General features: G+C 38.6%; 1 protein-coding gene across 1 annotated transcript; it reads left to right on the forward strand.

The window, feature by feature from the left end:
* Positions 1-329: 329 nt before the first annotated feature.
* Positions 330-1,289, forward strand: LOC148002570 (olfactory receptor 5K16-like). The gene has a single exon (XM_087577438.1). It carries the CDS (start codon positions 330-332, stop codon positions 1,287-1,289), a length of 960 nt encoding a protein of 319 aa, XP_087433564.1.
* The last annotated feature ends 14,716 nt before the right edge of the window (positions 1,290-16,005 follow it).

Below are 16,005 nucleotides of genomic sequence, written 5' to 3' on the forward strand. Positions count from 1 at the left end.
ACAGAATATAATAACTTTTGGAAAGTAAGTTACTACCACAACAAAGATTCATGTGGAAAAATAGAAAATCATATATATTAACCTTATATTTACAGGGAGCTATACAATAATCCATGTAAAGCATCTAAGAGTTAGCTCAAAAGATATCTCAAAACAATATGCAGGGAACAATGTGTATGTGGTTTCTTCTCATATTACATAATGTACCATGACATATTTCAGAGGAGAGTTAAGGTAGATTAAAAAGAGCCATACCTGTTCACTACAACTAGAGAGGGAGAAAAAGAAATGTTCTGCCTTTCTTAACAAATTTTCATCTCAGCAGAGAAATGAGAATGGAGAAGACAAATCACTCCTTGACAACAGAGTTCATCCTGGTAGGATTCTCAGATCACCCAGACTTAAAGATACTTCTGTTCCTGGTGTTCTCTGTCATCTATCTGGTCACCATGGTGGGGAATCTTGGGCTGGTGGCCTTGATCTACATGGAGCCTCGTCTCCACACACCCATGTACATCTTTCTGGGCAACCTGGCCCTGATGGACTCCTGCTGCTCCTGTGCCATCACTCCCAAGATGCTAGAGAACTTCTTTTCTGTGGACAGAAGGATCTCTCTCTGTGAATGCATGGCACAGTTCTATTTCCTCTGTCTTGCTGAAACTGCAGACTGCTTTCTTCTGGCAGCCATGGCCTATGACCGCTATGTGGCCATATGCAACCCACTGCAGTACCACACCATGATGTCCAAGAAGCTCTCCCTTCAGATGAGTATGGGTACATTTATAGCCAGTAACCTGCATTCCTTGATTCAGATAGGGTGTCTCTTAAGGTTAACTTTCTGTAAATCAAATCACATTGATCACTTCTTCTGTGATATTCTTCCCCTGTATCGCCTCTCCTGTACAGACCCATTTATCAATGAACTAATGATATATATTTTTTCAATGCCAATTCAAGTCTTTACCATTACCACTATCTTGGTCTCTTACTTCTGCATTCTTTTCACTATTTTCAAGATGAAATCCAAGGGTGGGAGAGGAAAAGCACTTTCTACTTGTGCATCCCATTTTTTTTCTGTGTCAATATTCTACACCTGTCTTCTCATGTATTTTAGACCATTGGAAGAAGGTAATAAAGACATACCAGTGGCTGTGTTTTATACAGTAATAATTCCTTTGTTAAATCCTTTTATTTACAGTCTGAGAAATGCAGAGGTAGTAAATGCTACAAAGAAAGTTATGAAAACTTACAATATTTTTAAAAACACTTCTGCTTGTACAGCACATTAATTTCAGCTTATTAATTTGATTTTATTAATATTAAATATAAAAAATGAAAATGTAAATTATGTAAAACATTAGTATTTAAATGGTTAGGTATATTTATTAAAATGCATATAATAATTATTAATTTAACTGTTGTATCTACTTTCATTGTTCCCATGAGATTCTTTTAATATTATAATTTCAAATTCAATAAACTAATGTAATTCCACAATGAAACGGTTTAATGCGTAAAATTCTTCTTTGATTAGTATTGTTTAGCTACTGGGAAAATTTTTGTGTTATTTTTCAACAATGCAAAAAACCTAAAATTGTCAGCCATTAACAGACTTACTTTTTTTCAGAAATCTTCATTCTCTTCCTTCCTCCCTTTTATAAAGCAGATATGATAAAAGAGGAAACTTGATATATGTCTAAGTCCCTGTCTTCAGAGTATATTTTAAATAAAAATGCATTAGTATTTTGCAAATCATTATACATATATATAGGTTCTTAATCCATTTATTCAGCTTCTGTTAGAGTAGTAGACACTCAGACACTCAAGCTAGATTTTTTTAATTTGGTCCACAGGCTTTCTGATACACTTCCAGTAGATTCTGACACATTTCACGTTCTTCTGTATGGAGAATCTAGGCTATGTACATTTTCTACCCTCAAAATAAAATTAGGAAAAATTTTAAAAGAAGTCATGTAAGTTTCTCCATGACTACATTTATTTATTGGTTAAAATGAAAAACCAATAAACCATAAACAAAAGTATACACATTCCCATTCAATTTTTTGCTGAAATAGTCTTCTGTATACCAACATTATATATTGAATTTTAAAATTTGAAAAATAATGTAATTTTTTCCATATCTTTGTGTAGTAATATTTTTCATTCATTCCTTTGTCCTTATATAGGCATGTGTTAAACTATTGTGGTTTAATCTTTATTTTTCAAATGTTTTATTTTATTTTTATCTATGCATATATAAATATATATATCACATGTATATATGTGTCATGTTTGGGATGATCACTTGTGCAGATACCCAAGAAGAGGGCAACAGATCCTCTGGAGATGGACTCAGAAGCAGATGTGAGCCATCTGGCAGGGATTCTGGAACTGAAGTGAGATCCTCTGGAACAGCCACATGGGCTTTTAGACACGGAGCCATCTCCCCATCCCCTTACCTGGTTTCTTCTTGATATTCTTCTCAGTAATGTATCTGTGGGAACTCTACAGATGTTTTCACTGGTAAGAAGGTCTTCTCTCACTGAGGCCAGAAAAAGCAATCCTCTGCTGTATTTGTATTGGGCACCGTGAATCAGCTGGTGTATGCTGCCTGAATGTTGGCTCAGTGTCTGAGAGATCTCGGGGGTCTAGGTTAGTGGAGACTGCTGGTCTTCCTATAGGGCCCCCTCCTCCTCAGCTTCTTCAAGCCCTTCCTTAATTCAACCACAGGGGTCCCCGACTTCAGAACATTGATTGTGTATAAGTATATGTGTCTGTCTCAGTCAGTTACTTGTTGGGCCCCTCTGAGGGTTTATTTTTAATCATTTCTGCTACTTTGAGATTTTAATATAATTAAATCAAATTTAATATCATATATTCCCTTGCCCTTTCTTCCTCCCTTTCTTGCTCTTTTTAAATTTGTGGTCTCTTTTTTCATTAATTCCTACTATACATACACACAGGGAGGCAGGCAGGCAGACAGACCGACAGACAGACAGACCAAGAGACAGACAGACCAGATAGGCAGACAGGCAGACAGGCAGACAGACACAAAGATAAATAGTCCAAAACACCTAAGTACAGCCTGCTCACTGTGCATAGTGTTACCTGCTTGTGTGTTTTCAGGGCTGATCATCTGGTTCTAGATAAGTAATTCATGTGCTCTCCCCTGTAAATTTATTTCTCACAGTCTCATCATTCTTTAGTTGCTTGTCATCCTTTTTTGTATGTAGAGGCCTCCTACTCTTTCCCTCATTCTTTTTAACTTCATTATTGTTAATGACATTAGACTGTGAAGGAAACAGCGTAATAATATAGAGTTTGGTGTACACTTCCCAGTGCTCCCTAAAGTGAGTATCTTGTACTGTCATAGAATTCTTTTTTTTTGTAGTTTCTTCCAAACCTTTATTTTTTAAAACAGATTGGTGTTCAATTGTATATGCTTGTATTGTTTGTGGTTTGTTCACCTGAGTGCAATGCCCACAGAGGCCAGAAGAGGGTGTTACATCTCCTGGAGCTAGGGTTGCAGGTGTTGTGACATAAGATTTTTACACTAGTACAATCCAATAGCCTTATATACAGCTGTAGACTTCTCTTTGGATTTTATACTTATTCCTTCCCATATTTCTTCCCATAATCCAGTTTAGAAAGCCAACTGGCCCTTAGTTGTCAACTCCGTTTACTTTCTTATAAAGTGTGACAGTTTTGGACTATATTATCCATGACCACACTTGAGAATTCTGCCTGCATAAGTTATATCATTCTAGTTTTGGCCTGCCTCACATTTTTCTATCACTGGATTTATTATTGGGAGAAGAATATCACAGTATTTACATCTGCTTATTGCACCAGGTAGTTTTGACATCAACATCCCATATTGCTGATGTTAACAGCTTAGTTGGCTTGACTAAAATAAGGTATGCTTGGTTTCAGAATTGGAAATTTATCTATATTCTTTCCATACAATTTGTTAGAAAGCAAACATATCTAGATAAAATTTAAAGAGAAAAGACCTACATGGCTTATTCCATACAGGAAGAAGGGTCATAAATTCTGGAAATACTTTAAAATCAAATCAGTATTAAAGAAAACTGTTTGAGAGTTTGAAAATGCTAGACACACTCCACACATTCCGGCATGTTTGCAGTGGTGGGAGAAAACAGGTGTGGTACTGCAGAGACAGGGACACGTGGATGTGTACAGAAAGTCATATGAGAACAAGGACAAAACAACAGTACAGATCTGTAACAGAAATGAAGATTCTAACATCAGGTACCAGAGAACACAGTCGGAAGGGCACCCCCACACTCCCTCACTCAACCACTTACCCTCTATTGGGTCTTAAGCAAAGGGGAAAGGAAGATCTCTTTCGGAAACAGAAACTGCAGTCTATAAATTTATATATGGGAGACCTGAAATTTCTGCCTACAGCAAGAAGGCACTGAAGAGTGGATTCTCTGACTTGCTAACTTGCACACTGGTGCTATGGTGAGATTTTACTAAACATATCAGTGTTCTAATACTTCTTAAGATCCCCCTTAGTATTAAGGCACAGTATCAGGAATCCAATGGAAACTTGGATGCATAATCAAGATCGTAGGTCTATGCAGTATGAAATGGGACTCTGATACATGTCAAAGGATAGTGGAGGATGTTTATTTTGAGAAGATTGGCTCAACTTCTGAGATGAATGAACTCAATTGTATGTGGTGAGTAGAGGGACCTGAGATAGAGATCACCATGACCATTCACGCCTTGTGATATGCATCATCAGTGGAGCTTGCTTTTAAAACCCAGTACACAGAGCCCCAGAGAAGTTGGGTAACAAATTTGTTCTCTTCAAGCATCCCTAAATGTGTGTGCTGACCAATTGCCACAGGTGTGAGGGATTATCAAAGAGGTTCTTCCTTTCTTCACTGGCAGAAATGGATTTGAGGTTGCTTCTAGCCTCACTGTACTACCAGGCTCATATTTGAAAATATAAGTACATTCTGATTGTAGTGGTTGTTTTGGGTCAAGGAAAAGGCAGGTAGGGCAAAGTGAGGCTTGGCCTCTACACAGCCCTATTTGAGTTAATGTTGGGAGCAATGCCTTTGAAACCCTCCATTATTGATGTTAATATTATGGTTAGAGTAAGTAGGACCTGGTTCATGGAAGATCCCCAGCCAGCTACAGAAGACTAATACAAATCTAGTGGTCAGGATGAATAATGATATGATAAAGTTCTGACCTTGCTGAGAAATACATCTGACATCAAGATGCCCAGTGTGATGACCTGTAACCTTCCTGAAAAACCAATATCCTGCTGACTAATAGATATGACAAACCTGTGACCTTTCTAACATCCAGTTAACATCAGCCAATTCCCTAACCACATGAATATTTTATCCTTGGCCTGTGTAAATGTTTCTCACTTCCCCCCTCCTTCTGTTACCCCTGTTATGGTATAAATTCAGCCTTGGGAAAAAATAAAATTGTCACCTTGATCAGGCCCTTGTCTTGATAGCCTTCTTCACGTCTCTTGTCCCCATTATCTTCCAGGTAGCCTCAGCACCCTCGTTGACAGGTTAACATGTCAGATCGAAGAAGCAGTAACTTATGCCATTCCTCTTCCTATTGAACTTTAAAACTAGAATCTTGAGGTGAACTATCAAAGTATCTCATACTCGATATCCTTACAAAGAAGAAAGTATTCACATTGATATTTTTTAATTTTTTGTAAGTCGTTTTTAGCTTTCCTTTACTGTTAGTTTGGTATCTTCATCCCATAATCTTTCCTCTCCTTACCTTTCTTTATCTCCCCTTATTATTTTTGTGTCATATTATTCATCTTTACCTTTATTATTTAGCTTCTTTTTTCTATGTCCTTTCCATTTTCATTCCTTTTGAGTGTACAGTTCCAACTTGCAACTATATCTTGGGGATGTTTGTACGCCTGTCTTTGTTGTATATTATTACTATTATCCATTTTCTTCTTTAAATGGAAGTGAAGGCTTCTGGGGGGAGCAATTTCTTTGTTCAAAAGATCACCATGAGGCCCTGGGGTGACTGGAATAGAGATATTCAACCTCCTCCCATAGCCCTGTGAAACTGTGATGTGAGATGATAAGATAGGGTGCATGCTAGAGAGATGGGGGAAAAAGTGAAACTTGGGTGGTTTGTGCACTGTGAAGAAAGGTGGGACTGGAGAGGAAATAGGTGGATATAAGGAGCCTGAGAAAGCACCTGAGGCTACTATAATGTCTAGGCCTGGTCTGCCACCAAACACCAGGTCTAGGTCCATCATACTTCTGCAACCAGAGTCTTTAATGATCCCTGTGGCCCATATTGCCACCAAAGGTCATCTAGATGTCAGTGATCTGAGCTGCTGCCAAGACCAAGACCAAGTTTCAGTCCAGAGGCTGCATTTATGCTGAGGGATAATCTAAATAGAGCAGCCTGAGCAGCCAACTGAGGCCATGATGACATGCAGGCCAAGCTGCTACCAGAAGCCATGTACATGGGTTTGTCGTATTATCATATCCTGTAGAGAGCTGCCACGTGCTGCGCCTCAAAGATGGCGCTGGTTTCCGCCTTCCACCCTCCCAATGGTGAGCACTCCTTGCAGTAAACAAGTCCTTATTTGGCTATGTCTGCCTGGCCTGCTAGCTTCCGCATAGTGACAGCCTATCTACATGATCCACGTGGCTTGCTAAGACTGGCCAGTGCTAGCTATTTAAGTGTGGTGCAGGGCATTCCCGGGGAGAGAGAGTCAGAAGAGATAGAGGTCAGAAGATTGTATCAAGGTTCCTGAGTAAAACTGCTTGAAGAAATCTCTTGTGAGCGTGTCTTCCTTGCTGGTCGAGGTTGGGCGCAGCAATACCCAGTGTCTATGTGGATATCTGAGTTTCATGTTACCACCAATGGCCATAAAGATCTTCCTGGTTCTAGCTGCCACCTGAGGGCATGTTGATGTCCAAGCACTGTGCTGAGCAAGTAGTCCTTTACAAGCTCTGAGGGAGAGCTAGCACCAAGTGAGTGGATAAAGCAGAACAGGTCCCACCTCTCATCAGCTGTGACACTCAGGAGACATGGCTAGGGAAAGCAATATACCCACACTACACTTGAGCAGCACAGTGAAGCTGTGGTGGAGGAAGCAAGGGAGACCTGGCCCCATCCCATGCCTGTGCAAAGCAGAAGAGCTTACTATAGTGGTGTGGATGCAGGAGACCTGATGGGATGACCAACTCAGATTTCACTTACGACTGAGTTGACCCATCTCAACATCCACCTCTTATGAACTGTTGGACTGCATAAAAAGGCCAGTCTTGCAGATCCAAAGACAGAGGATCTCCATAACACAGGGAAACAATAGAATATCTAAGAGGAGTCCTGGAGAGAATCCAGTATTGATAGTTTAATAGTAGCCAGAGGCCTCAAACCAAACCAAGGATTCATTGCAATGAACATTCAAAAGTAAAGCTGTTTGTGTGACAGACTATGTGTTCCACAGATTTATTTTTCTTTTGCGGGGGAGGTTGCAAGGGGAAAATACAGATATGAAGGGATGGAAGATGAGTGGGATTGGGGTGCATAATGTGAAATTCACAAAGAAGAAATAAAAAGATTTTAAAAAACCCAAAGGAAAGAAAAAAATTACCTCCCTAAGATCAGGCTCTAGGCAAACATTTGGGGCATTTTATTAATTCATGACTAATGAAGGAGAACACAATCCATTGTGGATGATATCATGCTTAGAATAATAGTCCTGGATTCTATAAGAAAACAGGTTGAGCAAACCAGAGGAAGCAACCAAGTAAGCAGCACCCCTCCACAGTCTCTGAATCAGCTTCTATATTCAGGTTTCTTCCCTGACTTCCTTAATTGATGAACTATTAAGTGAAAGTGTAAACAACATGCTTTCGGTCACGGTTTCATCACACCAATAATAGTAGTAATTAGGACAAGATGTTTGTGTAACCCTATTCGTAATAGTATTATTCAAAGTAGTTAAATTTAGGGCTAAATGTCTATTATTAAATGAAGGTGAGGCATGATGTACTTTGTCCATAAAATGGAATATTATTCTGCATTTTAAAAAGAAAAAAGGACACACACTTTTAATCCCAAAAATAAAGGCAGAAGCAGGAGGATCTCTGTGAGTTTGAGGCACATCTTTTCTGTAAAGACTTCTAGGCTAGCCAGGAGTACATAGTTTGACTTTAACATGGATGAGACCATGTTAGAATGGGTTGGGTTTTAAAATAACAACACTGTGTGGTTTCAGCTATAATGGACTCTCCAGTAGTCAGATCCATCAATAGAATGCAGAATGGTAGTTGCTTGGGAGCACGAAGGAATGGAGAATTAGTAATTCTCCACTGGATTTTAAAAATAACAAAGAGAATAGTTTCATCAATAATGGACTCTTCAGTAGTCAGATCCATCAGACTGTAGAATGGCAGTTGCTTGGGAGTATGGTGGAATGGAGAATGAGTATTTAATGGACATTCACTTTGTATTGGGAAGGATTGTTAAAAGCTTCTGGAAATGATGGGTATGGTGACTGCTTACTTCCATCGAGTTCCATATTTGAGATGGTTATGGTGACACATCGGATATTATGTGGGTGTATATTTTGCCAAAATAAAACAAGTCTGAAATGTTTAATGAAATCATGCGCTCTTATTCTTCTCTGCTCTCATATCCTCTTCCCCTTTGTCTCTGTCCCTTCTCAGCCCATCACCCCCCCCTTCCCTCTATGTGCTCATGGCCAGCCTCTTTTTCTCTCCTCTTCTACTCTTATTCTCTCATTAAATCTTTCCACGTGGAAAAGAAAAAAGAAATCATGCAAAAATTAGTAGTGGTGCACTTCAGAAGATGTGCCAGTCACAGGAAATATGAAAAGGCACAGCAACATCAAGACTTAGAGGGACAATTCACCATATGAAAACTTGGAAATCTTTAAGATTAAAACAAAAAATGAAAGAAAAAGAACTTGATGAAATAAAAGTCCAGTGGAAACTGCAGTCAGAAAGCTACATCCAATACCTGAGTTTACAGCTTAGTAACCAAGTAAAAAGCTGGGTGTGGCCATGCCTGTAGTCCTAGCACTGTGAAGGTAAGGAGGTGGAGCCATCAGGAATGCTTGGGATTGCTGGAAGAAACCTCTTTTGAGAGGAAAAAGAAGGTATCCCCATAACTCCTACATGTATATACACTCCCACACATTATACCCATTCACTATTTATATTAGATGCCATTTATGGTTTAATATCTGTGTGCATTATCAGGTTAGACACATTTGCCTCCTAAAATTTTGATCACTTCTATGTTATGAAAACCTTCACAATCGTTTATTTCAGCTTTGAACCTCTACTAAATGTGACTGTGACCTGTATTCACCTTTCTGAATTGAGCTCCCTGCCGCTCTGTAGCTCACTACTCATTCACCTTCCACTGTCTCACTGGACTCTCCAGGCTCAGGTAACACCCATTCTATTCCCTAATGCTGTGACCTTCATTAGATTCCAAACCTGAGATCATGCAGAATTCATGGTTCTGTGCCTGTGTTCTTCACTCAGTGTAATGGACATTTCTATTTTTCAATAAATTTAAATAACATTCATGCTGCAGCTACAGAATTCCATTCATTTTCCAGCCCCTCTGGGCTTCTCCCCAGTCCTCCCCAGCCCCTAATATCTGATCCTGACCCCATTTCCCCTTACCCTCCACTTTTCCATCTGTGTTCCTCTCTCCTTCTGTGCCCCATGATTATTTTGTTTCCCCTTATGAGTTGGATTTGGATAGGCACCAAACCCTGGCACTTTTACTGATGCTAAGGTATTCTTGCAGACAGGAGCCTACCATTACTTTCCTCTGAGATGATCTGTCAACAGCTGACTAAGACATATACAGGTACTTACAGCTAAGCATTGGACTGAGGTCAGGGGCCCCTTGGAAGATTTAGGGAAAGGTTTGAAGTAGCTGAAGGTGATACCAACACAGTAGGAATCCAACAGTGTCAACTAACCCAGACCCTGAGTGTTCCCAGAGACTAATCCAACAACCAAACAGCTTACCTGGGCTGGTCTACGGCTCTTGGATCCTTTGCACCAGAGGACTCCCTTGTCTGGCATCAGTGGGAAAGAATGCATATGTAGAGACTTGATGCCCCATGAAAGAGGGATAGATGCACAGTGGGGATAGCACCCTCTCAGAAGAAGCAAAGGGGAATAGGAATGGGTTAAGAATTTGGAATGTAAATGAATGAAATCATTAATAAAACCAAGATAATGAGAGGAAAGCCTAAAAACAGTGTCATGTAGAATAAATAGGATCCAAAACTATTTTTGTACACACAAAAAAGAATCATGTCTATAATAAAGGATGAAAAAGAATTCATTAAAATGGTTATCATGGCATTGCTTACATTAATCATGGTAATAGTTTCATAGACTCCATTTATCTCCAATTTCATGGAGCTGAACAAAGCAACACAGCCTCAAAGACAACAACTTTAATCTCTGTTTATTTCTCAACATATAAATGACACTAAAGGACATAATGTCAGTGATATTTCCAAAAATGAGTCTAGAGGATGTGGTCAGATGTACTGAATGTAGTGAAAGAAAAGCATGTGATTCCAGTTGACTACACCTGGTTCTGTTGGCCTATCCAGAAATCAAACTCCTTTTCCAAATTGTCTGTTACCAGGTGATCCATATTGTTTCTTTGCCCATTGTCATTTCCGTGTAAACGAGCTTGATCAAGCTTAATTAATCAAGTACATTAAGAACAGAAACAGAAAATTCAAAACATCATCAAATCCTACTACAAAAGCCTATATTCAATAAAACTTGAAAATCTGGAGGAAATGGACAATTTCCTAGAGAGATACCAGGAACCAAAGTTAAATCAGGAACAGATAAACCATTTAAACAAGCCCATAACTTGTAACGAAATAGAAGCAGTCATTAAAAGTCTTCCAAACAAAAGAGCCCAGGTCCAGATGGGTTCATTGCAGAATTCTATCAGACCTTCATAGAAGACCTCATATCAATACTATCCAAACTATTCCACAAAATTGAACCAGACAGAGCACTACCAAATTCCTTCTATGAAGCCACAATTACTCTTATACCTAAACCACATAAGACCCAACAAAGAAAAAGGCCAGACCAATTTCCCCTATGAATATCAACAGAAAAATACTCAATAAAATTCTTGCAAACAGAATAAATCCAAGAACACATCAAAACAATCATCCATGATGATCAAGTAGGCTTCATCCCAGGTATGCAGGGATAGTTTAATATACAGAAAGTCATCAATGTAATCGACTATATAAACAAACTGAAATATAAAAAACACATGATCATTGTGAGAAACACATGATCATCTCAGCATGAAACACATGCTGAGAGAGCATTTGACAAAATGCAAATCCAATTTTTCACAGAGTTAGACAGAACAATTTGGAAATTCATCTGGATTAACAAAAATCACAGGATAGCTAAAACTATCCTCAACAATAAAAGGAATTCCAGGGGAATCACTATACCTGAACTCAAGCAGTATCACAGAGCAAAGGTCATAAAAACTGCATGGTATTGGTACAGAGACAGGCAGATAGACCAGTGGAATAGAATTGAAGACCCAGAAATGAACCCACACACCTATGGCCACTTGATTTTTGACAAAGGAGCCAAAACTATCCAATGGGGAAAAATAGCATTTTCAGCAAATGGTGCTGGTTCAACTGGAGGTCAACATATAGAAGACTGCAGATTGATTCATGCTTATCACCCTGTACAAACCTTAAGTCCAAGTGGATCAAGGACCTCCACATCAAACCAGATACACTCAAACTAATAGAAGAAAAAGTGGGGAAGAATCTTGAATACACGTGCACTGGAGAAAGTCTCCTGAACAAAACACCAATGACTTATGCTCTAAGCTCAGGAATTAACAAATGGGATCTCATAAAGTTTCTGTGAGGCAAAGGACACTGTGGTTAGGACAAACAGCAACCAACAGATTCGGAAAAGATATTTAGCAATCCTACAACAGATAGAGGCCTTATATCCAAAATATACAAAGAACTCACAAAGTTAGACTTCAGGGAGACAAATAGACCCTATTAAAAAATGGGGTTCAAACAATGTCAAGCAACCAGAGCTTCCAGGGTTTAAGCCACTACCCAAAGACAATACATGGACTGACCCTGGTCTCCTACCTCATAGGTAGCAATGAATAGCCTAGTAAGAGCACCAGTGGAAGGGGAAGCCCTTGGTCCTGTCAAGACTGAACCCCCAGTGAACGTGATTGTTGGGGTGAGGGTGGTAATGGGGGGAGGATGGGGAGGGGAACACCCATATAGAACGGGAGGGGAGGGGTTAGGGGGATGTTGGCCCGGAAACTGGGAAAGGGAATAAAAATCGAAATGTAAATAAGAAATATTCAAGTTAATAAAGAAAAAAAACAAAAAAAAATGGGGTTCAGAGCTAAACAAAGAATTTCCAGCTGAGGAATGCCAAATGGCTGAGAAACACCTAAAGAAATGTTCAACATCTTTAGTCATAAGGGAAATGCAAATCAAAACAACCCTGAGATTCCATATCATACCAGTCAGAATGGCTAAGATCAAAAACTCAGGTGACAGCAGATGTGGCGAGGATGGGATGTGCAATCCCTCCATTGTTGGTGGGATTGCAGACTGGTAAAACCATTCTGGAAATCAGTCTGGAGGTTCCTCAGAAAATTGGACATTGAACTGCCTGAGGATCCAGCTATACCTCTCTTGGGCATACACCCAAAAGATGCCCAAACATATAAAAAAGACACGTGCTCCACTATGTTCATAGCAGCCTTATTTATAATAGCCAGAAGCTGGAAAGAACCCAGATGCCCTTCAACAGAGGAATGGATACAGAAAATGTGGTACATCTACAAAATGGAATATTACTCAGCTATCAAAAAACAACGGCTTTATGAAATTTGTAGGCAAATGGTTGGAACTGGAAAATATCATCCTGAGTGAGCTAACCCAATCACAGAAAGACATACATCGTATGCACTCACTGATAAGTGGCTATTAGCCCAAATGCTTGAATTACCCTAGATGCCTAGAACAAATGAAACTCAAGACGGATGATCAAAATATGAATGCTTCACTCCTTCTTTAAAAGGGGAACAAGAATACCCTTGGCAGGGAAGAGAGAGGCAAAGATTAAAACAGAGACTGAAGGAACACCCACTCAGAGCCTGCCCCACATATGGCCCATACATATACAGCCACCAAACTAGATAAGATATATGAAGCAAAGAAGTGCAGGCTGACAGGAACTGCATGTAGATCTCTCCTGACAGACACAGCCAGGATACGGCAAATACATAGGTGAATGCCAGCAGCAAACCACTGAACTGATAAAAGGACCCCCATTGAAGGAATCAGAAAAAGGACTGAAAGAGCTGAAGAGAATTGAGACCCCATATGAACAACAATGCCAACCAACCAGAGCTTCCAGGGACTAAGCCACTACCCAAAGACTATACAAGGACTGACCCTGGGCTCCACCTGCATAGGTAGCAACAAATAGCCTAGTAAGGGCACCAGTGGAAGGGGAAGCCCTTGGTCCTGCCAAGGCTGTACCTCCAGTGAACGGGATTCTTGGGGGGTGGGTAGGAATAGGTGGAGGATAGGGAGAACACCCATATAGAAGGGGAGGGGGAGGAGTTAGAAGGATGTTGGCCTGGAAACTGGGAAAGGGAATAACATTTAAAGTGTAAATAAGAAATACCCAATTTAATAAAGATGGGGAAAAATGAATAAAAAGAATCCATACTATATCTTTTAATGAAGGTTTCATGATTAAATGATCTGTGACTCAATAAAAAGAACTATACAAAAAATAGTACATTAACAAAAAAGATGATGTCAAAGACAACTTTCTTGATGGACATTGATTTAACCTCAAAATCTCATTTCTCTTACCTCTAATAAAAGTGTTTGGTTAATCATGTTTTGGGAACCAGCTTCTCAGATAAAAGTCTACAGAAGTACCTACACTCAATGCCAAAGAACTCCCTTCAGGATCAATGTTTGTTTTGGTTTGGTTTGTTTAATTTTTGACCTAAAGATAATGTGATAATTGTCCTGGCCACTGAGCCATATGTCCTATATTTTCATAAATTATTCCCCAATGGCTTCAGTCCTATGTAAAGATCATGTGACACTATTCGGGCATATAATGTGATGGTTAGTGTATTCACAGTATGTGGATGGATTTCAAATACACGCCTACATATGAAGAAGGAAATCTAAAATAAGTAAGCATTTCTTTGTACATTTCATCTACTTATGTTTGACTCTGAACATATACTGAAAGATAAAATGGAGGAGTAAATGTCCACTCTGAACAGAAAAGCACTGTAGTTCTGTGGGCAAATACACAGAACAACTCGGAAAAATAATTCTAAGGAGGATAGTAAAATTATCTTTCTGATCTGTTTTAATAATTAATTTGTCACTAGAAAGGAGTTTTCACATAGTAAAATATTCTAATACAGTATTTTTAAAAACAAAACGGCATTGGCTAGAATCAAATATGAACTTGTCTGTATTATATTGACACATAAAAGCAATTTTTGTAGTACTGAAATGTTTTTCCAAAATAGCATAATTTGAAAGATGTAGATATTAAAATTACAAGCAGCAATTTATTTTATGAGTTTACTTATAAGACACTAGTGACACATCGCAAGAAACTCTTCCATGTTATGGGAGTGAATAACCATACAGGCTGTTACGTTCAGTCTAGACAGTGAAAACCAAGGACACAGTAATTACAGGGTGAGTTTAAAAACTATCCATTTAAATCCGGACAGCACTAGCAATTCCGAGAAAGAAAAAAAATGATCGTAACTGTAAAAATACATGCTGTTTCTGTACTTATATTTTCAAGTATTATTATGGTAAAACTAAAATCTAATGCGTGTGGGTGTCTATTGAATTCTAACATGTAAGTCAGGAAGAAAAGAATTCAAAGTTTAAATGCTCGTATAACTGCAAAACCTTTAGTGAATTCAATGTAAGAAAACATTGCTTCACTCTGACAATATCGGTAACTACACAGCAAGTATTTACTGTACGCATCTCAGAGCGTGCCCTGTGGGCAGAGTCTTTGTTACTAACATACGTAATAAAGAACACATTCAGAGCACTGACATCCAGACAGAAAATATTTAAAACCAGGGATGATCAAGTGTAGAGGTAATTCTATGAAAATTTATCAGACAAGGTAGAGTAATATCCAAAACATATTAAAATAAGTAAAAAGAAAATGATCATATTATAGAATCCTATCTGATCGTTCAGGGGTAGGGGTAGGGCTGGCTGTTATGGAACATGCTCTGTAAGCCAGAATGGCCTCAAACTGTGAGAAATACAACGTCTGCTTCTAAAGTCCTAGAGTACTAAGGGCGTGTTCCACCATGCCAGCTACAATTTTATCAAATCTTAAAAAATTAAACTAGCCTTCATTTAAAATAGAACAGTATATTAGCTGATAAATGTAAGACAAAATTTTTCAAATCCATTCTAGTTCTATGAGGTTTTATAAATTAGCCATTAAAATATTTACAGGGTAATTTATTTTTAAACATTTCATTGACCACAGAATATTATAACTTTTGGAACGTAGTTTACTATCACAACAGCGATTCATATGGAAAAATAGAAAATGATATATGTTGACCTTATATTTATAGAGAGTTATACAATAATCCATGTAAAGCATCTAAGAGTTAGCTCAAAAGATATCTTAACACAATATGCAGTGCACAACATATGTGTGATTCCTTCTCATATTACATAATGTACCATGACATATTCCAGGGGACAGATAAGGTAAATTAAAGAGAGCCATAATGGTTCGCTGCAACTAGAGAGGAAGAATAGGACATATTCTGGTTGCAATATTACATTTCTTTAAAAAAAAATTTCATCTCAGTAGAGAAATGAGA

The sequence above is a fragment of the Rattus norvegicus genome, chromosome 11, assembly GCF_021556685.1.
Source record: "Rattus norvegicus strain SHRSP/BbbUtx chromosome 11, alternate assembly SHRSP_T2T, whole genome shotgun sequence".
Classification (NCBI taxonomy): domain Eukaryota; kingdom Metazoa; phylum Chordata; class Mammalia; order Rodentia; family Muridae; genus Rattus; species Rattus norvegicus.

Coding starts and splice junctions, on each gene's coding strand:
- LOC148002570 (XM_087577438.1), top strand. CDS start 330: ATGAGAATGGAGAAGACAAATCACTCCTTGACAACAGAGTTCATCCTG.